The sequence below is a fragment of the Odontesthes bonariensis genome, chromosome 4 (assembly GCF_027942865.1).
Source record: "Odontesthes bonariensis isolate fOdoBon6 chromosome 4, fOdoBon6.hap1, whole genome shotgun sequence".
Taxonomy (NCBI): domain Eukaryota; kingdom Metazoa; phylum Chordata; class Actinopteri; order Atheriniformes; family Atherinopsidae; genus Odontesthes; species Odontesthes bonariensis.
The window spans coordinates 12,189,427-12,215,591 of record NC_134509.1 but is presented as its reverse complement, the minus strand read 5'-3'; the positions used below and the strand labels follow the sequence as shown (position 1 = coordinate 12,215,591).

At 38.8% G+C, this 26,165-nt stretch overlaps 2 protein-coding genes across 2 annotated transcripts; both read left to right on the top strand.

Annotated features, from left to right (window-relative positions):
- The first annotated feature begins 639 nt into the window (after positions 1-639).
- On the top strand, positions 640-16,918 carry gucy1b1 (guanylate cyclase 1 soluble subunit beta 1). The gene is made up of 13 exons (XM_075462987.1): positions 640-761; positions 1,062-1,135; positions 2,751-2,851; positions 2,975-3,093; positions 5,788-5,985; positions 6,999-7,229; positions 7,437-7,553; positions 9,124-9,257; positions 11,262-11,459; positions 13,573-13,810; positions 14,536-14,676; positions 16,120-16,274; positions 16,451-16,918. The coding sequence occupies exons 1-13, from the start codon at positions 759-761 to the stop codon at positions 16,590-16,592; spliced, it is 1,851 nt and encodes a 616-aa protein (XP_075319102.1). The 5' UTR covers positions 640-758; the 3' UTR covers positions 16,593-16,918.
- Positions 16,919-23,996: 7,078 nt separating this feature from the next.
- Positions 23,997-25,434, top strand: fabp2 (fatty acid binding protein 2, intestinal). Its single transcript, XM_075462985.1, has 4 exons — positions 23,997-24,077; positions 24,584-24,756; positions 24,884-24,991; positions 25,259-25,434. The coding sequence occupies exons 1-4, from the start codon at positions 24,011-24,013 to the stop codon at positions 25,307-25,309; spliced, it is 399 nt and encodes a 132-aa protein (XP_075319100.1). The 5' UTR covers positions 23,997-24,010; the 3' UTR covers positions 25,310-25,434.
- Positions 25,435-26,165: the final 731 nt, after the last annotated feature.

Genomic DNA, 26,165 nt, shown 5'->3' with positions numbered 1-26,165 from the left:
CATTAGTAATTAAAATGCCAGTAATAAAATACATATAGCACTCAGCACAAGTAAGACGTGAAGGTCATCAGAAGTTAAAGCTTAGTTTTTTCCTGTAGTGAGCTCTTTATGACTTGATGTATGTCTGGGTCACTGTAATAGAGTAAAATAAATTTGGGACCTGTCACCTTTACAGTTCTGCAAAAAGGATTAATCTATTAAGTACAGAAGAACTAGCATGTGCTGTTGATTTCTTGAAAAAGCCTCTTTCCCTTTAAAACTGTTCTAAAGTGAAATAAAATAGCTAATATGAAGTAGGCAAAATTTACATTTGACGCCAAGCTAGTTTTAATTTATTAGGCCTCAATACTTTATCCATTATTAATACACTGCAGTCGTTTGTTTAAGAGCCAAATTTACAGCTTACTGACAACAAAAGTGAGTTTTTGTTTAATTTAGAAGACATATCTCTTATGTTGCTTATGTCAGAGAACGCTGTTTCCAAAGGATAGAAGCTGTTAGCAAAAAACTACATCAGTGGAGATCACAGGTTGACCAGCATCACTTGGACATCATTGGCGTCGTTCTGATTGGTCACGACTGGCTTACGTAATAGCATTACTGCTCTACTATTGGACAGACCTGCTGTCGATTACGAGCTGGTGAAACTAGTGGGGATGGACACCTCGACGCTCAGCATCTGCAGCAAACGATGAAGATTTTGTTTGATTCAACGATTTTTTCCTGAAAAATAAGGAGGAAGCAACGCAGCGGTCATCATGGTAAGTATTTATATATAGCCGAAATGGCTTTTATTAACTTTGAATGCTGAGCAAATTGAGTTTCTTGCGCGCCGTAGAATATTTGCGCTTGACATTTCCTGTAGGGAGACCACTATTTAGCGGTTATACAATAATTTCCCTGATTAACCTTACAGTGTTACTTTAACAGGTGGACACAATATGCATGTGCGTGTATTTTAAAGGCGGTGAATATGGTATATGAAGGCAAGCATAGTACTACATGTTTGTGGAAAATGGATTTAATGAAACAATATTCTCGTGCTTTTCATACATTTACAGTATGGTTTTGTGAATCACGCCTTGGAGCTCCTCGTTTTAAGGAATTACGGCCCGGAAGTGTGGGAAGACATCAAGTGAGTTAACTGTTCGGCCGTGTTGGTTTCATAGGTTCACAGTGTGGCCAGTCTGTTATCAGCGAGGAGACAAGACAGGCCTACTGTACAGCCAGCAGCTCACAGTCAGTGTGTTGCCAGCAGGGACACAGATGTGTCTCTGTAGTAATGATTAACCTTCAATCCCTTCAGTCTCACACTGAAACTTTGATTCAACTGTTAAAAGAGTAACAATAAAAAAAATTGTGACACGCAGCAATTTCACTTAAATAATAAAGCAATGGTAAGCTGTTTACGCAGACTGTCTGGGGCACATTAATGTCTCTGAATGTGAACTATCCCAACCAAATAAAGTAAAATAAAGAAAGAAAATCCCTAGAGATCCGTATTCAAGTAAAAGTAGCAATACAAAACAATCAAAGATTAGTCATGTGTACACAAACTCAAATTCCTCTGTGAGTATTAAATTAGATGTTTCAATTATTATTACGATGCAGTTATTTCTTTGGCTTCATCTCTCTTCATATAGCTTTGAATTTCTTTGTTGTTTCTCTTATTAGTGTCCTTTTATGTGGTTAGCTGATCGTCAAGTCGGGTCACATGACTCTTACTGGACTCTTTAAACGAGCAAAACACAGGTTTATGAATCTATTTAGATTTGTTTGACGAAAGTGATTGTGCACGTTAAATGCTGTACCATTGAGACAGATGCAAAAAACACAGAGTAAATTTTATGTGACCTCGATTCCTTCAAGCAAAGCCCCATTCTCACATTCCAAATAAGGTATAACAGATGCACTTACATCTCTGTATTATAAGTGTGTACGTCTACAGCATTTTAGAAACCAGCTGAGTTTTTATCGTGCTGAGAGAGGGGTATTTGATCAAATGCTCTCTGTATGTTTATTCTTCAGGATTCCACTCGTCATGATAATGTTAATGTTTTTCAGCGTGTTGAAATATTTGGCTCAAACTCAGTTTATTTGTCATTTGTAGTGCTAACTGCCCTCGACTTGACCCAACCAAGAAGGGAAAAAAAAAAGAAAAGACCAGCAGCAGCTGCCTTTTGTAAATGTTTTCAAAGTGGTCATTCTCTTGCGACCTCCAAAAAACCCAAATGCAACTCTTGCCGCTATTTAATGCTCAATTAATCAGGTTTGGTATTTTGCTCTTTTGAGGTTTTCATGAACTGAGTAATTTAAGACTGAATTCTTGTTTTCTTTGCAAAACATTTCAAGGGTCGGTATGTTTTTGCAGCTGCAGCACATTCTGATAAAACTGGGGTTGCTGGTCAGGCCTCTAAATCATTTCTGTTTTCCTAATTACACTCCACCAATCTGAAACTCATTGTGATTTCGGACTATTTTGTTCATACTGGATTGGCAAATGGATAATTGGCAATGCACTTGAAACCTGATTATCTCAACTTGTTCAGCAGTGTACGTTTGAAACCACATAAGCACTTCAAAGCATTATGGAAACCTTTTTATGTCACTGTAATCTAAGCAGAACACGGTGCACACTGACTGACAGCGTGTTGTCAACCGGTTGCCTGAGCAAGTTGCCTACAATGACTGTTTACTGCTGCTGTGACATTTGCTGTTCCCCGTGAGTCACAGCGTTCCTTTGTTTCCAGGAGGGAGGCTCAGCTTGATATTGAGGGTCAGTTCCTTGTCCGGATCATATATGAAGATGCCAAAACGTATGATCTCGTCGCAGCTGCAAGTAAAGTTCTCAGTAAGTGAAAGTGCACTTTTTAAATCATTAGAAATAAAAACTTCCAATTGATATGTGACAAAGTTGTTTGTGAACCACATGGAGAGATGTCAGTAAGCCTCTTTTTTTTATTTTGCATTTCAGAGATTGATGCAGGAGACATCTTGCAGTTGTTTGGGAAGATGTTTTTCGAATTTTGCCAGGAGTCAGGATATGACACCATATTGCGTGTCCTGGGTTCAAATGTGCGGGAATTCTTGCAGGTAAACCCTTTCTTCAAAGCATTCAGGGGATAAAACTAATTGAAGTTTGTCCAGAACATTGTCATAAAGGTCAGTTTTACCCACAGCAAAGCTTAGTAGACTTTTAAAATACTGGTATCTTCTGAGTTTTCTCGTTAATGCTAGTTTAGCTTTCAGATTTACAGCTTCATAACAGTTTCACACTTGGGGTGTAATGTTTAAAAACCTCTGGAATTTATTGGGTAGGGAAGGTGTTTTGAAGTATGTTGTGGTTTAGGAAGTGTAGGATCCAGGATGTCAGTTGGATGGTTTACCTAAAAAAAAGATCAATGGGCTTCGTGCATGAACGTTTATTTGTGCTGACATGGACTAACGATAGAGACAGACAACTGTGCAGACTCTCACTCGTACGTCCGGCCAATTTAGAATCAACCTAACCTAGTTAATCAAGTTAACCTAACAGGCATGTCTTTGGACTGTGGGAAAAAACAGCGTACCCAGAGAAAACTCAATGCAGCCGCAGGGAGAAAAAATACAGACTCCACGCGTGGAGGCCCTGGCTAAAGTTTAAACCAAAATATTTCTTGTTGTGAATACGCAATACTAAGCGCTGCATGAAATCGTTATCTCATAGTGAATTGTAGTCCACTCAGAAATCAACAAACAAAAATATAGGGAGTGGCAATTCATTAAAGTGTCTACTACAACGCAAGTCTCTCACATAACAAACAGCCCCTGTCTGAGTGACCTCAAGAACAACACAGCAGATGTCCCTCACAGCTCAAAGCTGTCTGCCAGTGGTTGCACAGAGGAGACGAGAAATATGCCGGCAGAAAAAACATACTTTTGTGGTGCAGTTCTGTCAAATGTGTCCGAAATTTTGCGAGATTTTAAATAAGGGGCTTTTCTTTCTTTCTTTTTTTTTTTTAAAAAGGGAAAAAAAAGGCCAGCAAAGACAGGATGGAAAAGTTCCTGGATCGATTGCCAAAGTTGTTGGTTGAGGTGAACTGAAGTTTAAAGTTCACTGCTGTGCGCAAAGCGCACAAGCTGTGTGCTACATGTTTACACGTAAAGAAAACCAACAGCATACAAATCCATAAAGTTGAAAACTTACTTTCTACCTGACAAACACATATCCGGACAGTCAGATTGAGCCTTTATATGCAGTGCCAGCAGTCAAATCGTAGGCTGTAAATTCCAACAATTGCAGAATGTTAAGAGGACTTATTTTATTGCAAAGTAATTCAGTATTATGAATGAATATTAATCATGGACATTTCGAGATTTTTCCACTTTTTTTCCCCTATTTTACTTCGGAAATGCATAACCTGTTGTAAAGAAGAAAAAACCCACCAAAACCTCAGTTAAACCACAATGATTTTACTCTTGTTCATATCATATAACCTACCATATTACACGGTAAATGTAAAATTGATACTAATTTTGCATTAAATCTATATTTTTGATTGTTTAAAGTTCTTTGCAAATTCTCACATTTCTGTCTTTATTGGGATCACTTTGCAGTTTCATATTTAAGATGAAATTTGCTCACTTTACTCCACCATGATTGTTGAGTGAAGACAGATGTTTGGTTGTCCATAACTTTTAGGGCGAGTCTGGACTACATGTGGAGACCACTACGGTACCTCATTTGAATCGTGCCAATCGAGTCAAATCTGCTTGTTACTGTAAGGCGTCTCTGGGCTTGTGATCTGTAACGACTTTTAGTGTGACCTAAAAAGAAAAAATAACTTAACGGAACCTCATTTTGACTAGATCATTTTTAAGCCAAGCAAAGCCTTTTTCTGCTGGTTATTTTGAGGTATTTAAGCTTCATGATCAGTATGAAAAACATGATTACTTCGATGTGTGAGGAAATCATCATTTCTTGATATGAGCTCTGTCTGTCTGCCCCGCCTTGTTCAATGCAGTGGTGACGCATTCCCAACTGTGTATTCGTTTCTCATCCTACTAGCAGTCCACAGAGCACTGTGAGATCTCATCTTTCAAAAGTTTTATTTTTCTTGTCCATGGCTATTGCTGACTAAACTTTCATTTGTGCTGCATTATATTCAGTTCAATTCAAACTCAATTAAACCAAACTGTCCACGGGGGGCAATTAAAGGCACACGGGGCAGTTGTACATAAGTAACACAGACAAGTCAGAGATAAATATAAACTATTAAAATACAGCACGGCTGTGCAAATTGCAGTAAATAGAGTGTTGGAGTGAAATAAAAAGTATAAAAAGCCAATTTTCCAAGCAGTCTGTGTGAGCTAGAGTGATGTGTGCGTCTGTGTGAGTGTGTTGGGGGAGGGGGCACATGGGCAGGGTGTGTGTGTGTGTGTGTGTGTGTGTGTGTGTGTGGTCAAATGTCGCTCTCCTCTTGTGTCCGGCATCCTGGACAGCGGAGCCGGCACAAACTCTGGGAACAGAGCTCCTTATGAGGGAAATTATGAAGCAGGAGCTGTCATTTAAATTTGATTTGAGATGTATATACGACAGGTTCCTATATTCCATATGAGATTCTTAGAACATTTTTTTTTGTCTGGACTTCACATCCTCTGCTGCTTCAAATTTGTCAATCCACTACCTCTGTAGTTCACCTCGTGTAATGTATGGCATTATCATATAAACGATCATAACTCAGCCGGGGTTCAGTTTACTGTGCTGTGATTGGTTGGTGCGTGATTAATTCCATTCTGAATTTGCAGAATCTGGATGCTCTACATGATCACCTGGGTACCATTTACCCCGGGATGAGGGCTCCCTCGTTTCGCTGCACCGATGCAGAGAAAGGAAACAATCTGATTCTTCACTACTACTCAGAGAGAGAAGGCTTGCAAGATATCGTGATTGGCATCATTAAAACTGTCGCTCAACAAATCCACGGAACAGAGATAGAGATGAAGGTCAGCCTTGTTGTTTCTGTTTGCTTTTTGTGAGACCCACGGCGCTAATGGTTCACTCTGCCGCCGCTGATGACAAATGAAGATGGCTTAAAGTTTTCTCAGCTCCTCTCTAAGTTATAGCACAGCCCTCACTGACTCATTTTATTATCTGTAATGCTTTGTAGCACAATATGACAGTTCATTTCTCAGAATACAGTTGGAAGAGGTTATCATGTGAAGATTAAACAACAGAAAATACCCTAAAGTAAACGCCGCAATAACTGCAGCTCAGTTTTTGGTTATTGTCTGTGAGTCAGAGGATATTTTTAGATCTAAGTTATAGCGTCTCTAGCCAGAGGCTGGCAGCCTTTCAGAGGGTCTTACTCTTGCTCCTCGCTTATAGTTCAACTTTGTCTAGCTGTGAATAAACGTGAATTAGATGTAGATTGTTTAGAATAGAATGAACCCAACCAGACTAATTGGATTTTTGACTAAACCAGAAAAAGTTGTTGTCATTTATAAGCTGTGTTGGTATTTTTTAATCTCAGCCCTGTAATCTATACCAATAACTACAGCAGGTAATGTCCCTCTGATATCTTCTGTGTTTGGATGGATTTTGCTCTTCATTTCGTTAGTGACATTTTCTCCCAAACCCAATCATGTCGCACAGACAGGATAATATTTTTCCAACAGTTGTGTGTGGAGTGAAAGAACAGAACATGGCAGACGCTCCAAATGTGACACCCAATTTTCTGGAAATATTAGCCACTGTTGCTGTGGCAACAGGGTGCAGAGACAGCGGCTTGACGTCAGCATACCTTATGCCCATAAACCCACAGACTGTCATTTATTACCCTCCTAATTCAATATTGTGGACATGAGACCGGAGATTAATACGATCGCCATTATGATATTAATGAAATTTCATCAAGGCTGTCTTATGGCTTCAATTACATGCTCCATTATGATCAACTTAACTTAATTTTAGTTTATTTTAAAGCGGTATCATTAATAGTCTATCAATCTTTTCACAGGTGATCCAACCAAAAAGTGAGGAGTGCGACCACATCAAGTTTCTGATTGAGGAGAAGGACTCAGAGGAGGAGGCCTTTTATGAAGATCTCGATGGCTTCGAGGAGAACGGCACTCAGGAGACTCGGATCAGCCCCTACACTTTCTGCAAAGCCTTCCCATTTCACCTCATGTTTGACAAGGACCTGATGCTCACACAATGTGGGAACGCCATTTATAGAGTCCTGCCGCAGGTGTGTGTGTGTGTGTGTTCACATCCATTCATCCCAGACTGTCTTCTACAAGAGGAAACACAAGTTTTACATGAAATGAGCGATTCATTTCAGAGTTTAACAACATTTGTTTAGTCTTTTTGTCTGTGTTAATTCATAAATTAAGTTACTGTATCATGCAAAATAAGAAATCCCGTACAAATGAAATGATCTTGTTTCGCTCCCCAGCTCCAGCCTGGTGCCTGTATTCTACCTTCAGTTTTTTCTTTGGTCCGTCCTCATATTGACTTCAGTTTTCATGGCATCCTCTCCCACATCAACACCGTCTTTGTTCTGCGGAGCAAGGTAGATACGACATATGTCTTTGTTTTTGTCTCAGTGCTGTTAGTAAAACACGTTGTTTTTTTTTGTGTAGGCATAGTTTGTTAGAAGCAGACATCACAAACATAAACCTGTCTAGTTGATCAAAATTGAGTTGAATAATTCTTGACTGAATGTGGTTACAGTCTCACATGTTAAAGATTGTGGGGGTTTTTTTCCTTTCATCTATATACTGTCAAAATTTTAGAAGACTGTAAAGATTCTTTGTGATCTAGATTATTTTCCAACCAGGTCATTATTATCCTAAGAGTTTTAGCCGTCGAGCCTCTTCGGGTGGCAAGTTGAACATCTTCCCTCAAGACCCAAAAATAAAAATCCATCCTTGTTTTTTAATTTCCAACGTTTGTAATATCAAATGTGGCTAGTTTGTCAGCGGGTAAACGTCAGTGTGTGTAAAAGTAATCCCTATGAGCCAAAAGCAGAGGCTTCAGAATGCTTTGAACACCAGTTTTTTTTCTACACGTATTCTAACGTTAGCTTGTTACTCATCTTTACGCAGTCAGCCGCTCCAGCCATGGCGCACAACAGCCAAATTACGGTTCCTTAGTAGATGCACATATGCATTCTTGCAAAATAGTCTCCCTGTTTTTTTTTTATAGGCGTTCGAGCTCCAGCATACAAATGATTGACAATGCAGGAAATATTTTATGTATTCTTCACCAAACTACTGGATACTTACATTTTTCTTGCAGATGTTAAATAGGATTCAGGCTCGAACACATAATGTCATATCCAATAAAGAATAATAGTAAGAGTAGTTTTGTAACATAGTGAGTCTGCAGTTTACTGTTGTCTCTGCCAGTCTGGAAGAAAAGAGGGCTTTAAAGGAACAGAAGCTAAAACATCTCCTTTCAGATAGAAGATGATAGAAGATCAGCTCCGGGGCTGCGGAACAGAGCAGTATAAGATGAAAAAGAATTTGAGCTATAAATAATGCAAAGACATTCCAGTGAAGTCCCAGATTAAAATTATAGATGAGAATAATAGGTCTCCTTAAATATTGATGAGTTCACTGATATTTTTAGACGAGGCATGGAATTGGACTTTGGGTTTCATTGACACCGTTAATGCACGTGAAATCGTTGACATTTACAGAGTAATGTAAAGAACTGAAAGAACTGAAATTTTTATGTCGCACTCTTATCAAGCCGTTTCCCCACTGAGCAGAGTACAATGTGGGGAGGTCCAGAACCATAGAAGACTTCCAGAAAAGGTTCCAGAAACCGATGAGGTGTAGCAAACTGTTTTATGAGCTTCAAACTTTAAGTGAAAAATCCCAAAAGAAGGTTTGAACAAAAATAGAAACTCAGCTGAAGTTAATTTTGTGTTCTCGTGGGACAGTAAATTGCAATGCATCTGTTGTTAAAATAGCTTCACAAAATCACATAAAACATAAGAGCAAATCTTCTCCAAAAAGGAGAGTATGGATTTGAAAATACAGAGTGAGGTGAATGGGTCTCTGGTTTTGGAGCAGATTTTGAAAAGGAACACACAGTGCAATGAAATATTCATAAATGTGATGTAATCCTGACAGGAGGGGCTGCTTAATGTGGAGACTGTAGAGAACGAGGATGAGCTGACGGGGGTGGAGATCAGCTGTCTGAGATTGAAAGGGCAGATGATTTATTTGCCAGAGGCAGAGAACATCCTTTTTCTTTGCTCACCCAGGTAAGCCCACTGCACATGTGTTTTGACAGAAGCTCAGACTGAATGTGCACACCCAGACAGTGGTTCGCCTTTACACACCGTATCTGGTGAGGATGCTGCTTTGAAACGTAGAATTCCAAGAAAAGAAATCAGTGCTTTTTTGAAAAAAAATGTTAGCTTCGTGTTGCTCATATTGGAAGAACTGCTGTACACTGTTTTTAGATGCATATTAAAAACAGATTAAAAGTGCTGCAAAGTTGGATATTTTCAACTATTTATGCGACATTAAAGTTAAAACACCGTATACTTTACCGTGATCAAGAAAAAGTCACTCAGCAAAGTCAATTTCATCAATAAAAACTATGATGAAAAATGGTGGCACTTTCAGCAGCCACCAAACATTTCAAGCAACATTGTGGTGTAACGTTGGGTTTTTAACAAGAATAGAACTGCATGTTTTTATATACTATAATAAATGTGATGAAAAAACACACTCAGAAAAGTTGTAGTTTATTTGTAATACAGTTGAAGAGAGTCGTTTGAAGGCTGCATGCTTCCTGAAACAAAGACAAAACTGTGGTGGCTAAATGAGGCTTCATCTGTGATGCAAAGACAATAACAGGAAGGTTCTAACTTACATTTTAACCTGTGATGAATAACATAACATGGACGAACGTGCTGCTTTTGCGCCGATGTGAATATTTCCCAGAACTAAAGTAAACGTCTGGAATATAAACACAAACATGCTCCATTAATTTTATTATAGAAACCAGCTACAACTTCAGTCCTCTCTGATTTACTGCCTGCGCAGAGTGAAGTAAAGAAACGATCACGAACATTTCCTTGTCATGATTTTTAACCCGTACAACTTTACAGAGTGAGCCAAGCAAATCAAATGCAACAGAACAAGAGCTAATCAGTTATTACTTACCAACATCAACAATAAAGATAACTCTGCATCCATCTGCTCTCCTGTTTCTCTGAGCTCTTGCCAGCAGTAAAATCCACTGTTTATCCCTGTACCGTCTCACGCTCATACACTTTATCTCTTTTTCCTCACCAGACCCAGTAGTCTTTCCTTGGGTCTCTTTGCTGCATCCGCAACAGCGTTATTTTTTATTTTATTTTGCAAACTTGATGTGCTATGGAGAAATGGTCGCTCTTTTCCAAAATTAGTGAGTCCTCCAGACATTGTGGTCCTCCCTTACCTGATCACCTGTCAACGCAGAGTCCACCGTTCATGGACAGTGTTCAATATGACATCGAAATTCAGTTTTTCTGTTTGTTAGTGGCATTGATGAAATAAAAGTTGCATGAAAAGACATGTGACCTAACTTTTGATGTCATTCAGCTTCACTCCACATTGGGATTGAGGAGTTTGTTGTACTGTGTTCATTTGGGTTTTGTGATGTTGAGATTCAACATCACAGTTGTAATTAAGTGATTAACCAGAAAGACTGAATGTATTTTCCTCTTAGCCTTTCATTAACAAAGAAAAAAATGTAGGGACATGACAAGAGAAGAAAACAGCACAAAGGAGCCTATGATGACTGTGAATGTGACTACATTGTACATTTTTGACAGTTTTTACAGTTTTGACCACTATTAGCCTCTGTGGCTCTTATACAGCGTGAACAATCAGACTTTTCTACTGAAATACTGAATACATGGGAGCAGGGTTTGAAGTGGTTTTACAAAAGGTTGCTGCCCAACAAGAATGAACTGACAAGGTCTAAAACAGAGAAGTGCGCTCATTCACCTTCCCAGAGGAGAGTCGTACAGGGCGGTGTCTGACCTCACCCTGCAAAATGATAATTTATTTGGAGACACAAGCCTCAGTGATAGCTCTCCATCCTTTATGCTCTCTCTAATTTATACCCATCGTTAATAAGAGGACGTTCAACAAGCGAGTCGATAGCTTTCCTGCTACTAAAGCAACTTATGGTGACAAAGAGCTGAAAAATGAAGAAACATTTCGCTATTTCTTCTTTCTTTTCTCAACGTGCTCTCTATTTGTGTTGTTAGTGTTATGAACCTGGATGATCTGACCCGGCGGGGCCTGTACCTAAGTGATATCCCTCTACATGACGCCACGCGTGACTTGGTACTACTGGGTGAGCAGTTTCGCGAGGAGTACAAGCTTACCCAAGAGCTGGAGATCTTGACAGATCGTCTCCAGCACACACTCCGAGCCTTGGAGGACGAGAAGAAGAAGACAGATAGGTACGACTTTTCATCTTATTTTAGAAACAAGTTGTTAGTTTAGCTTAAATCATGTACGCATGGAAGGTTTGACTTTTAGTTGACGACATTGGAAAATGTTATGTATTATATACTTGCCTTAATGCCACCATTTAAAAATTAAAATATTATTAAGCATTATCAAATACCAAGGACTGGCAGCCAGCATCAGCCCTTCATAACTCTTCCCTTCCTACTACGTGTGCTTTAAAATACTCTTGTTTTGATACAGCTGAAATCCCAATAAGATTTCTCCCATTTAAATGTTTTTCATTTTCTGTCATAGGTCACCACAGTGAGTCTAAAATAGTGCCTAAAATGTGACTCGTGAACATACATTTTAATATATATCGTGTCTGGCACAGTCACCAAGAGCAGCTCCCTGCAGGCAAACACACCTCGGAGGAAAAGTCCGTCCTTACGCTCGAAGGAATATTCTGGCAACTCTTCTCGTAGCTAAGACTACATAGAAAGGATTTCCCGATATCTGTTGCTGCTGAGACAAACTTTTGCACAACAAGGAGATGTTTTCTCACAATTCCAAAGGAAGTAAAAGGCAGGGCTGTATGGCGAGTTTGAGAGCAAAGCTAAAACTACTAAATGCTGGCCAGCTGCTGCAGAAGAAGGTTGTCTAATAAAACTATGTTTAAATAAATGACACTGTCCCAGGTCATATCACATTTGAAAAAATATCTGTGTATCCTAAAAGATCGATTGCTCAGCCTTGGCTTAAACTTCTCAAGAGTCAGCCCTTCACGTCTATTCCTAATTTAATAGCTTTTTGCATTCACATCCAAAACTTGTGGTGTGTGTACAAACTTTTCGTTGCAGTATATCATTAAGAAAAACTGTGTATGCAATTATGGACAATTTCATGCGGCAGTCCTGTCATTATCTCCGTCATTATCTCCATGTAGTGAGTCAGCCTCAAAGTCATTATGCTCCAACACTGCTGTAACAACAAGTGGCACAGATTGTTCATTAGTCCATCTTGTAGGAAGATAAAAGCAAGGACTCGCGGAGCGTAACCTTTTAAGGTCGAACTGTAAGCACGAAATAAATGAATAGATAAACATGCGGGCAAGATTCAGGTCTCGGCCCAGTACAGTTATGATAATGCCACATGACAACAGGGTCACCTGGGGTCAGACTTTATTCTACAGGTTGATATTTTGTTATACAGGTTGATGACAGTTTTTGCTCTTTCCTGTCATGTGGCACAGCAGTGGGCAACAGTTGGAGATGATCACGAAGGTAGAGCATGTTTTTTATTAAGACTGCGGTAGCAATCTGTTCTTTGCACAGAAAAAGAATATTTCTCTCCAGTCAGATCCTTTTATTATTATTCCAAGCATTGTCTGGTCTCAGAGTACCTTGGGCTCTGAACATCGATTGGAATTCACAATTTCCTACTAAATATATAAGAGAACTGCTGCCACGTTGGTTGCAACACTATGAATTCTGATAAAGAGGACATACATTTATGCTGTTTTTGCTTCAAGTCATGCATTTACCCCTCAGGTACACCTGCTAAAATAAGCCGAATAAATCCCCTCCCACTGTATTAGCGTTGTGTTTTGTATCCATGCTCCGGGGGCTACGGTGCACTCTGAACATGGAACATGGGAACAAGAACATAAAGGGATGGCATTACATTACTTTGTAGATTAGTACATTAATGGATGATTTTGCTCAAACAAACATCATATGGACATGGTAGCAAGGTTAAAAACTTGACTTTTATTGAACTGGGACTTTACATATATTATTTTCCATGATCCGTGAATATACTATATTTGTATGCATATATGTGATATGTGTCTGGATTTTGTGATGCATCGAGGGAGATATTTTCGCTTTTGACAAGGCAGCCATGATCTAACTGTTGCCATAGAAACACCACCCTCCCATCCGAGAGCAGCTTGCATAGCAAGTGACCAAAAGGTGTTGGGAGAACAAATAAAATGCTCATCCAAATGATGGACTTCAGTCTGGCAGCCCCAGCCCATTACTCTGCTGCTCAAATACACCAAGACTATGTTCTCCTTCTAAACCGTTGTCGTGTGTGTGTGTGTCCCTCCCCCTTTCTTTTTAGATTGCTCTATTCTGTTCTGCCACCATCTGTTGCCAATGAGCTGAGACACAAACGTCCAGTCCCAGCCAAACGCTACGACAACGTCACCATCTTGTTTAGCGGCATTGTGGGATTCAATGCTTTCTGCAGCAAGCATGCCTCAGCTGAGGGAGCCATCAAGATAGTCAACCTGCTCAATGATGTTTACACTCGTTTTGACATCTTGACAGACTCTCGGAAGAACCCTTATGTATACAAGGTTGGAAGCAAGAACTTTACCATCACAGTTTCTCATGCATTTGTGTAATCTCCATTCAGTAAAGGGAAAGGAGGGAGGGATTTCTGAGCAAACTGATACTGATCAAAGTGTAAAAAGAGAAGACCACAAATCTTGGAAAGTAATGCTTTTAACTACCACCACCTGTGCTGCTTCTCCAGCTTTTAGGCAACAGTATGGTAAATAATGTTGTGCAATTATGCACATACAACTAAGAGAGTATTTATATCAGCTGACTTGAGTCAGAAGCGAGTCAGAAGCGAGTGGCATTAACTTCTAAACACAGAGTGTAGTTTTACAGAGGGGCTGCAGCAATTTTATAGGCATCATGCAGCAGATTTACAGTCCAGGCTTTCAGACAAGAATGCACTTTGAGAAGTCTAACAGACCTCAGCACTTCCAGGGGATCAGTTTCAGGCACTGGGTCACCAAAAGAAGTAATATTTACTCAACAAGCTTGATGGCTAGGTGGTCCTGGGTTTTTAGCAGAGCTCAAAGAGGCCCTGAATGTCTTAAAGCTGATGTAAGTGTTTAACTGTTTATCACGGGGTGTTTGAGTTTATATCTGGCTTCACAACGCATTCAAGAAACTCCCTTTGTAGCACAGTGGGAACAGATTATTCTGCATGAAACAGAAATAAAGCAGATCAATTCAGGTCATGATTGCACTTACATTAGAAATGATCCAAACGTTTCTTTATGCGCAGGTGGAAACAGTCGGTGATAAGTACATGACGGTGAGCGGCCTGCCAGAGCCGTGCACGCACCACGCCAAGTCAATATGCCACCTTGGCCTCGATATGATGGAGATCGCCGGACAAGTTAAAGTGGATGATGAACCAGTACAGGTGAGGCACGGATAGAATTTATGGGAGAATAAAAGTTGCGCACTTTATATTTTCTAACTTGTGCAAGGCAGAGCCTCCTCTTGCTTCACATGTGTAAGAATGTAGTGGCGGAGAAACCTTTAGGCTTTTCAGAGGTATGTTGAGCTTGAAAGCATTTTGACATTTTGGTCTCTTTGGGTGGGAACAGCAAAGTTGGTGTAGCACCAGTCGGGAGAAATTTAAATGACTGGACAAAAATTGTAATATTTACTATTTTAAATAAAGGTGTAATAGAAAAAGTGTAAAAAAGTGTCGTAGCCCATGGTTAAAAAACTCGAATCAGGAAAGATGACATACAATAAGTTCTCCAGATAATATAGTAGAAATACACATTTTTTTTTACCTCCTCGTGTATTAAATATCTTTTATTCCCCTGTTGGATTGTTTCTCTTTGGTGTCTATGTTTGGCACGTGTAACCACGACTGTTTTCCTTAACATGTTTAATTATTTTTGCAGCTTTTTAGCAACTCATCTGCTATTTTGGCACAGATAACTTGGGCTCCGAAGTTATGCTGACTTCCTGGTTTTTTTTGTTGTTTTTTTTTTAGAATATTTTCATGTGTGCATCTGGACATATTTCCACAATGAAGCAATAAGCAGAAAAAGTTGGATAAAAACCAGCAAACCTTTGTTTAACTGACCTTTGGGGATTGTTATTGTATCAATGACTGTTGAAATTAAGTTTGGAAAATCATGTCTGCCTAACAAAAGGTTGTTTATTTTGGGACATGGCACTGGCAAAAAGAGAAGTCCGGTTTCGTAGCAGAAACGCACTCAAATCATCTCACGATCCCGTGGGTAAAAATAGAATATCATTTGTCCCAGACGCTCACGGCATATTCGTGCTTCGTAGACAACAAGCCCTGAAATGTCTACGAGTTCAAGTAGAAATATTTAGATGGCGCAGAACTACTTTTTTGGAAAGGTTTGTTGCAGTTTAAAACCTGAAACGAGAAAGAAATCTAATTTTGTGCACGGAGAGATTAAGCTGGTATCCGCCCACCCAAATGTGGCACCTTTTCAGACGATAGCTTTAAGAGCTGTGTGAACAGACTATGAGAAAGGGTTCAGAAGATAGCTACTTACTGATTTCGGTTTTCTTTATTTTTTTCCATTTCTGTCTGTAGTGCAAAATATTTGCAAGTTCATTAGTTTGACATTTCCTTCGGTTTATTTAAATGCTGGTTAATGCTGGGATAGTTCTTGTAGACTTGGAGAGTGTCCATTCTTTATTCATGTTGTTCCTTTTGTTCAGCACATGACTAACAATCAGTGCTGTGGAGCTTGTGGAGTGGTGGGGATATGTGTGGAATATTTATTTTGCTTTGGTTAAATTATAACCAACATAGGATACAGTAGGTTTTTTTTATTTTTTTTAAAGGAATTTTCATTTTTCTCTCCAGATCACTATTGGGATCCACACGGGGGAGGTGGTGACTGGGGTGATTGGCCAGAGGATGCCCAGATATTGCCTTTTTGGAAATACCGTCAACCTCACAAGCCGCACTGAAACAACTGGTGAAAAGGGAAAAATAAACATCTCCGAATATACTTCCAGGTGGGTCGAAGTGCCTAATTTCTAATCAGCTGCATTCTGTCGTCATTTTTTGGGGTGTTATGGTAGTGTGTGTGTGTGTGTGTGTGTGGGGGGGGGGGGGGTTAGAAAAAAAAGGGACATATTCAGGATGGAATTCCTCAGAATAAAAATCATGTGTAATTTGTTCTGTATTCCAGATGTTTGCAGTCCTCCGAGAATGCTGATCCTCAGTTTCATTTGGAGTACCGTGGTCCTATCACCATGAAAGGAAAGAAGGAGCCCATGAAGGTGTGGTTTCTCTCCAGGAAAGTCAATGACACGGAGCCAGCTAAGGATTAACTATTTAACACTAGACCACTCCTGAGCGTCTTTAATGAACGTTTCAGTTTGTTGCTGTCCTGTGGCATTTTTAGGCAGGGATGAAAGAAAAATGGAGAAGTTCTAAATAATTACCCAAAACATGCAGATATTTTTAATATAGTAAGAAACAATTGTTTCAATGTGGAGTTAACGCCATCCCTCTTTCTGTTTGCCCACGATCCATCATGACTATACTATATTTTGATAATTGTGCAGCGTTTTATGATTAGTAAAGTTAGTACATTCTAGTTTGATACTTTTTTTTCCAAGTAGTGTATTATTTACATTAGAACTATTTGAGATTACCACTTAAGTTTTTGATAAGCAGAACATTTTTCACAAGTTTTAGATGCAAATTCTGTGTAGCGTTTATGTGACAATAATGGCCCAAAAGAGTTTTATTTTATGCAGTGTCCACGATGACGTTGCACAGTCGAGAAGAACTTGCTCGGTTTATTAAAGGTTAAGTAAAAAAAATAAAAAAAACTTGCATTTGTTTTTCACAGTCTATATCACAAAAAAACAAGTAAAAGTCTAATTCGTAACTGCAGTGGAAAATTATCATATGGCATTTTCATCACATTTGAGGGACCCACTTTTGTTTACTTAATACGAGAATTTAGATATTAGAGATGCTTTATATTTTTATATCACCGTGTTCATCAGCTCTTTGACACAGAAAATCCCTTACTGAAAGTAAAAAAAAGTTTAAAGCATTTTTAAAGTAATAGATGATGAAGAATATCAACTAATTAGGAGAGCTTAACTATTATGAATCTAATAATGAAAATGCACACTGATTTTATATATTTATTGCACCCTGCCCCTCATTACTCAGCTATTTTACGTCTGCTGCTATGAATAAAAATACTCGAGTACTATTTTTAGTTCTAATGTATGGTAAAGAGATAATTAAATATCAACATATTTATTGTTTGTTTCATGTTACTTTGTATTTATTCTTTTACTCTTAGATGAAAACTGAATTGTTTGAAATGTAACATTCACCTGGAGAAAAAAAAATTTAAATAAACTTTATTGTGGATGAAATTACTGATGTGCCTCCATCATATTCATAATTACTATAAAGCATTATGTGCTTTTAATATTGAAACTATTTCCCTCTAGCTTGGGGTCATTTCTGTGCTTGCTATTTGATTGGGGACTGTTAACTCATAGATTGTAAAAGTGTGGAATACTTGATATTTTCTTCATAAGGAACATGCTTTGCCATCAATCAGACGATTCCTCCTCAACACTAAACCTTAAACATAAGCCGGAAAAACTCATGCATAGCCTTTGTTTAAGCTAAAGGCAGTTTTGTAATTGCAGACAGGAGCATCAATGCCGTTCAACACAAAACGATTCACTAACGGTATTGAGTCGTTTGTGAAGTGCTCACTCTAGTGGCTCATCAGAACATTGCAACCATGTGGATCGTGACGTCACCAGCATGTCAGCAGGCTCCTGCTGCCGTATTATGACTAAACCTTACAATAAGGCAGAAAACTATGGTTTATGTTATTATATAGATGGTTTTTGGGTGCAATATTGAATAGTGGTCTATCACAAGATCCTCTTGTTGATTGTATGAGTGCAATATTATAATACAAAGGAAACAATTTAGTATGTGTTTAAATGATGTGGAGGATTTCTGGAGTGATTCCTTTTTTCCATCAGACCTCCAGGCAATGTATCTGCGAACCATGAATAGTCCATGGCAGCTGTAATCCATAACATGAGTGGCCTCTTTCAGCAGGACAATGCACCCTGCCGCACAAAATAAAGCACTTAAGGAGCATCACAAAGAGTTAAAGCGGTGACTTGGCCTAAGAGTTCCTCTGATCTGCGCATGGATTAAAGTATTCCGGCCCTGGGCCGGATTTCCGGCCTGCAGCACTTGGAGTGAAAAAAAAAAAAAAAATTATTAATAGGCCTACATTTTTTTTTTTTTTTTTTAAATGTGGGGTAGGGGATCTTTTTCAGGAACATTTTTTTTACATATTGCTTGAAATACTCTTCACACCCCCATTGCAACCAATTAATTAAAAGTTTTGACACAAATATGAAAAGTTTTAGTGGCCTCTAGAACGTACAATCTAGGAAAAACAGTATGAGAGATTTGACATATGTATATGAGAGGTTTGACATGTGTGTATGAGAGATTTGACATATGTGTATGAGAGGTTTGACATATGTGTATGAGAGGTTTGACATGTGTGTATGAGAGGTTTGACATATGTGTATGAGAGGTTTGACGTGTGTATGAGAGGTTTGACATGTGTGTATGAGAGGTTTGACATATGTGTATGAGAGGTTTGACATATGTGTATGAGAGGTTTGACGTGTGTATGAGAGGTTTGACATATGTGTATGAGAGGTTTGACATATGTGTATGAGAGGTTTGACGTGTGTATGAGAGATTTGACATATGTGTATGAGAGGTTTGACATATGTGTATGAGAGGTTTGACATATGTGTATGAGAGGTTTGACATGTGTGTATGAGAGATTTGACATGTGTGTATGAGAGGTTTGACATATGTGTATGAGAGGTTTGACGTGTGTATGAGAGGTTTGACATGTGTGTATGAGAGATTTGACATATGTGTATGAGAGGTTTGACATATGTGTATGAGAGGTTTGACATATGTATATGAGAGGTTTGACATATGTGTATGAGAGGTTTGACATATGTGTATGAGAGATTTTTACTAGTATATATGAAAGGTAAAGCTTTTCACTAGTATATATGAAAGCTTTTCAGTAGTGTGTATGAGAGCTTTTGAGTAGGTTATATAAGAGGTAAATGTGTTCACTAGTTTATGTGAGAGCTTTTCACTAGTGTTTGTGCAAGGTTTTGAGTATAGTATGTGGAAGAGTTTAATTTCATATGTGTATATGGAAGTTAATTCTGATTTATGTCCCTGGTGGCACCTCATAGAACACGACCTCTCCTTCACGCTAGCAGAACCCCTGGTAGAGCTGTATAAAAAAAGTAGCGGAAGATAAAATTGCACTAAGTAAAATGTCCATTTCAAATCAGCTGGCCAGCTTTTTCAACACTCACGGGATAACACCTGAGTTTAAAAGGCAAATTTCCACCAAACTAAAAAACAACATGTTTTCCCTGAACGTCGACGAGGCCACCAATAATAACATGGATAAAGTCCTCAATGCCCTTGTTCGTTTTTTTGACAATGAGGAAAATGCTTTTAAAACGCAACATCTCGCTAGTCGAAAAATTAACATAGCCAATGCTGCAGCACTTACCCAGGAATTGAAGGATGTGCTGCAGTCCTATGGTTTAGGGCTGCAGCAGGTGACTAGTATTTTACTGGACAATTGTGCGGTTATGCGGGGAAAGAAGTCCGGTCTCGAGACACAGTTGCGCAGGGAGAACCCGCCCCTGCTGGATATATCTGGCGACACAGTCCATATGGTTTCCAACGGTCCAAAAGCCATGATGAGCCCTTTCAAGGCAGAAGTGGAAGATTTCTGCTCTGATGTGTTTTATGACATAGAGAAGTCTCCGAAACAAAGAAATATTTTCGGAATTCCAGAGATTACACCGAAGAGCTTGATCAGGCCCATCAGAAACAGGTTCCTGCAGATGTTGGAGGTGTGCAATAGTGTGAGAGAACTCCTGGATGTCCTGATTGTGCACTACTACCACCTCTGGGCCCTCCACCTCCTCCTCTGGGGCAACTAAGAAGCCTTCCGCCTCCTCCTCTGGGCAACCAAAGTTATTTTCTCTGTTTTATGGTCCAGCCAAGAAATCCTCTTCAATAGCCTCAACTACCTCTGGAAAAAGGAAGCGTTCGGATGACTCAGAACCCGGAAAAAGGAGGAAAAAATAGAGCACTTTGTTTAATTTTTTTAATCTAGTTTTGATAACTTAAACCCCACTAAAAAGTACTTTGGAGATACAAATGCACTTTGTTTATTTCTTTCTATTTGATTTAAGTTATCATTTCATTTAGGAGTTAATGTTTTTGATTACTTGTTTTGATATTACTTGATATAACTTTCTATTGGTTTTATTAACATCTGTGTATTTAATTTGCCATTTTATTTCTGATGAACAAAGTTCAAAGTTATTGAAATGTTGAAATTGTTGAATTATTTGATTTATTAAAACTGTTTGAAAAGTAAATCACTGTCCTTTTAATGTACCCTAAACGGCAGACTGCATTTAATACAGCATGCTCAAAATTCACTATTTAAGAGTGTTTTTATCAAAATTTTCTGACTTGGTTACAGGCTTTTTGCTTACCAATACCATATAGGGAGCACCAGGGGGGTCACGGCCACAGAAGGGGGCCTTTGCCCCCAGTTTGGGAACCATTGTGAACACTATACAATAATCTGCATACATGTATATAGTTGTTTGGATGAGTCTAAAAAGTTCAGGCTCAGGATTTTTTTTTGCTTTAATCCCTGTCTGCGTCTGATTACATAACATTAATGTAAATACAAACTAGATCCTTTGATGTTGCCACTGTGCATCTAACAAGGCTTGAAGGATCAGCTGCTAATGTGTCAGCAGTGAAGCAGTAAAGCGGTGAAAATTATTTCCAAGTGTAATGATCATTCATCTCACTACACCAAGCTATGGTGCCATAAAATGTGTTTTTATTGTTATTGGCAATCGTTATATTATCATTCTGTGATAATAAATCATATCGAGCATTAATGATAATGCTTGACATCTGAAATTTCTCAAACAAAGAGTCCTGGCCAAGAAAGTTTGAATCATGAACTTCAAATCTAAAGAACTTAAACCATCAGAATACTTAATGAGCCCTGTCACTGTAGATCATAACAGGGGCAGAGATGATCATAAATATACCATTTGTATCAGAAAGTTGTTAGAAATTTTCCATGAACTCATGGTGAGACGGGGTAGTCTTAAGTTCAAGGGCCCTCACTTCACCTTAGAGCTATTATCTAAGAAGCCAGCCCTACCAAATGAAATAAGCGGGTATAGAAAATGGATGGATGGATAAGATAAAATTGTTTTAAAACAATTAACAACTAAATTGTTTTAAAACAAATACTGCGATTTAAGCAATTTTTGAACATATATTTGGTTGTAAATATGACAAGCATGTTTTTGGATGGCGGGAGGAAGCCGGAGTACCTGGAGAGAACCCACACATACAAGGGGAGAACATGCAAACTCCACACAGAAAGGCCCCAGCTGGGAATCAAACCAGGAACCCAGGACCACCACACCGACGTGCAGGACTAATGAACAGTTATTGGAAATATTAACTTGCAGTTATAGCAGCACAACAAGTTGATGCCAATTACTGAAACCATATTTTTTGATACTTTTGCCTCTCCCAGACATGTTGATATTTTACCATTTTCAAAGATAAATAAATGACCAAGTGCAACAATTGTGTCCTATTTATTTAATTGTTGTCTTTATCTACCTTTACGACTTATGTGTAGATAAAAATAAATGTTTCAGATCCTTTTCATTGCAAAAATACAGACAATACAAAAGGGTTAATTAAGTTTCAAGCACCACATTCTCACTGATTTTCATGTCGAAGCATTAATTGTTTTAAAGAGCCAATCAAGCTCAACTCTTAGTGTCATCCAGATTGGTCCTCCTTGATCAAGGTTTAAGAAAACAGCCTCTTAGTCGTAAGCTTGTGTCCAACCTCATGGTAGCCCTGCAAGTCCTACAAGTGTGTGGCTGCTGCAAAGAAAATGAGCAATAGCTCTCCTAAACCATGTATCATTTACTAAAATGGGGTTTGAGTCTTTGGAGTAACCTACTTCTCTGTTTATACTACCCGTCATCATTTTTCATGTATAACTGATACTACAACTCAGATAAACCCCATATAAACATGCACAAGTTTAGCATCTTTGAGACCTAATTTATGATGTCTCAAGCTTAACCGTCATGATAGAAAGATCTTTTGTCTGATAAGAGGTGTGAACATTGGAATGTCAGGCAAAGGTTTCTCGTGTCACATCAGGTGAGAGGAAACACAGATACTCGCCACTCAAAAAAGATTGGTGGAACTGATAGCTGGAGGGGTGTCAGTACACCTCCTTGTCACGGCCGAGGTGCCCTTGAGCAAGGCACCGTACCCCCATGCTCCCCGGGCTCTGAATGGCTGCCCACCGCTCCAGGTTGGCATCTGTCTTGAGTGTGTGACCCTGTGCGTGTGTGTCAACAAGTGCCAACCTGGACGGGTTAAAAGCGGAGGACAAATTTCGTGTGTATGCATGTATGCATGACCAATAAATTGGATCTTAATCTTAAAAGATAAGAAAGACGAAGAGCCTCTGTGCTGGTTTCCTAATTCCTTCGACTTACCACGGACAAACACCTATCACTGACAACATAAAAAACAATGACTGGTGAGATGAATAAATCATCTTGTTGTAATCCAACATTGTGCTGGGAACCTTCCGGTCATAGTATAGATCGCTCTGCCACTTTGACATCTGCCATTTCTAAGTGTAGACTCGTCACACACTGTAAGGAAAGGTCTTCTAACGTCTAAATCGGAACACGTTTGGAATAATTTTTCCACCTTTATACTCTTCCCCATTCTCTCGCCATAAATATTTCATGTTTGACACTTTTGTTGGTTTGAAGGCATTACATTATGTAATGCCTCTAAGCATTACATCATTACATGACACCATCCTGTCATCCCACACAGTCAAAATACCCTTACCCCACCACATAATCTACAAAGGTTTTCTTACTTGCGTTAGCTTGTATTTGCTCTGAGCAACTTTACTAGACATAATTTTCAACATTGTGAGCTTATTGATAAAAAAGACTGTTTCAACTAGCATTGGTGTAATATTAACTACAAATATCAAAGGTCTTCTTTATCGACAATGGCTATTCGGGTCAAAGGTATCACAGGAAAATATCCACCACCCACCTGCATATTTGAGCAAAGTATTTGTAACTTAGCTGATTAATAAGATGCTTGGTAGATCAGCATTAAACCAAGTTAATGTTGGAGTCATGGACAAAAGATAAAATAGATAAAGAGTCCATGCATATGCTTCTGCGTGTCTGCTCAGCTGAAGGGACAGACGATTGCTGCAACACTTTGTGTCAAACTCTACATGTGGAATTCCTGCAGCCCTGCACTGAATCCTGGCCGTGTGGTTAAGATATTGCCACCACCCTAAGTAAACAGATGCAAGTTAAACAAGAAGTCCGTTCATTATTTAAAGAAAAAAGAAAAAAAGAAAGGATTCAGCGTGGATTTTGCCCTGAATATACATGAGCTTCAAAACAGCCACATCATCATTCAGATAGATGATGAGATAAGAGGGCGTGTGGTTTAAAAGGAGCGGCAGACTTTGAGAAAGACGCTCCTTTCTGTGGTCAGCACAACAATCACCATGACCTTCAACGGCACCTGGAAAATTGATCGCAATGAAGACTATGAGAAATTCATGGAAAAAATGGGTGAGTCAAACTAACTAAATGTTTTTTTTAGTCTGTTTGAATGTTTTTAAAAAAAAAGACATATGATGCACGGTTTATTTAACTACAAATTCTGTTTGTGTAAAGAAACGACGGGTCAGGTTATTGATAAAATGGGGGTTGTTATTAATAGTATGTCACATTCAATGAATATTGGTTTGCCAAAGTCAGAAATACTCATGTACATTTATATCAGGAAATTTCTCATAGTGTTTTGGCTTTGTGCAATAAACTACAGACACAAAACAGAAATCCTTAAATTTTCAGCACTTTAATAGTTGAATGAACTAAATATTTGAGCAAACGTTTCATTAAACAAGGGTAATTTGATGTTCTACTGAACATGTTTGTGATTTAACTTTTGTACCTACTTACCGTCTACTAAGACACAAACGAAGGAACTACTTGTGCATTAAGAGGTTTCATCCTGACAAACTTCCTATTATTGTTCAGAGCCCATTGAAAATAACCATTGTGTTTGTTGAAAGGAATTAACATGGTGAAGAGGAAGCTCGCCGCTCACGACAACCTCAAGATAATCATCGAACAGACTGGAGACAAATTTCGTGTCAAGGAGAGCAGCAATTTCCGCAACATTGAAATAGACTTCACCCTGGGAGAGAACTTCAGCTACAGTCTTGCAGATGGAACTGAAGTATCGGTGAGCAAAACTGCACCCAGTAGAGTGGAGTCACCTTCACAAATCGGCATATAGGGTCTGAATGGCACTGTCTTTCCTTAGACTTATGTGGACAATTTCCTAATTGAGACTTTTTCTCATTCCACAGGGCTCTTGGATCATCGAGGGCGACATGTTAAAAGGGGTTTTCACCAGAAAGGACAATGGAAAACAATTGCTAACAAACAGAATTGTCCAAGGAGATGAACTTATCCAAGTAAGGCTCTTTTTTTCTTTTTTTTTTTTTGCATACAAATAAATTGGGAACAAAAAAATCTCATCTCAAAAACTTAGAAAAATTAGTAGAACAGTAGAAAACCGGTTGAATTGGGATTATCCTATCCAGATTGATTTGAGGAAACATGTATTAATTCTTTATCAATAAGGACCTCTAATGCAGAATTTCATGATTAGAATGAATACATTACACTGCTAATTCGGCAAGATGAAAAGTATGACATTAACTGTGTCTGACATCCAACAGAGCTACAACTACGATGGTGTGGATGCAAAGAGGATTTTCAAGAGGGCCTAGACCCAACGGCTCTACTGAACTGACATGAGAAGTGTTGACTTCAGGATTCCACTACTGTGCTGAATGATCAACCACTTAAACTACCCGACATGTAATCCATTTTTATACTTGTATCATTAAAGTCATAACACCCTACGTTCAGATCTCCTCCATCTTTTATTTGTGAGAAAGATACTTCAAGGTGAGAATCTGGACGTTTGTGACGTTGAAACATACACAGGGATGGGACTAATTTAACAGTGAAATGGTCATTGAAACTTTATTCAATAATAAATAAAAAATAAAATATCTCCAAAAATAGAAAGAGTAGACAGATTTGACACGTTTCTTGAGAGTGATTTGTAATTAGACATGTCATAAAGCATCCAGTGAAATAAATGTCAACGGTTTAAATTCAGCATTACTGGCAGGCTCCACAGCCCAGACCACACAGAGGTTTGAGAATAGGATTCAATGAGGCCCTGCACGTCAGGCCACATGAGCCTGTAACGTATCAGATAATATCAGTGACATAATGTGGAAAGTTCTCTTTTGTTCTCGAGTGTTGATGCAATACAGTATAATTAGGTTTTGTCCCTGTATGTTTAGATCAAGATAAAAGATATGTATTGATGTAATGCCAACAGTGTGTGACACAGGAGAAGACCACCTCTTGTCAAACAAGTCTTTGGAGAATATACTGAAGACTTGAGACTGTGGTGCAAGATATGTATCTATACACATACAGTAACTCAAATTTAGTGCTTTAAAAAAAATGTTTGCAGCTATTATACATCAGGGTTCAGCACCGAGCTTTGCTGCCCAGGGGGTGAGTGCTGCTGACAAGCACAGATCTTCTCTCTACCAATGACATTTG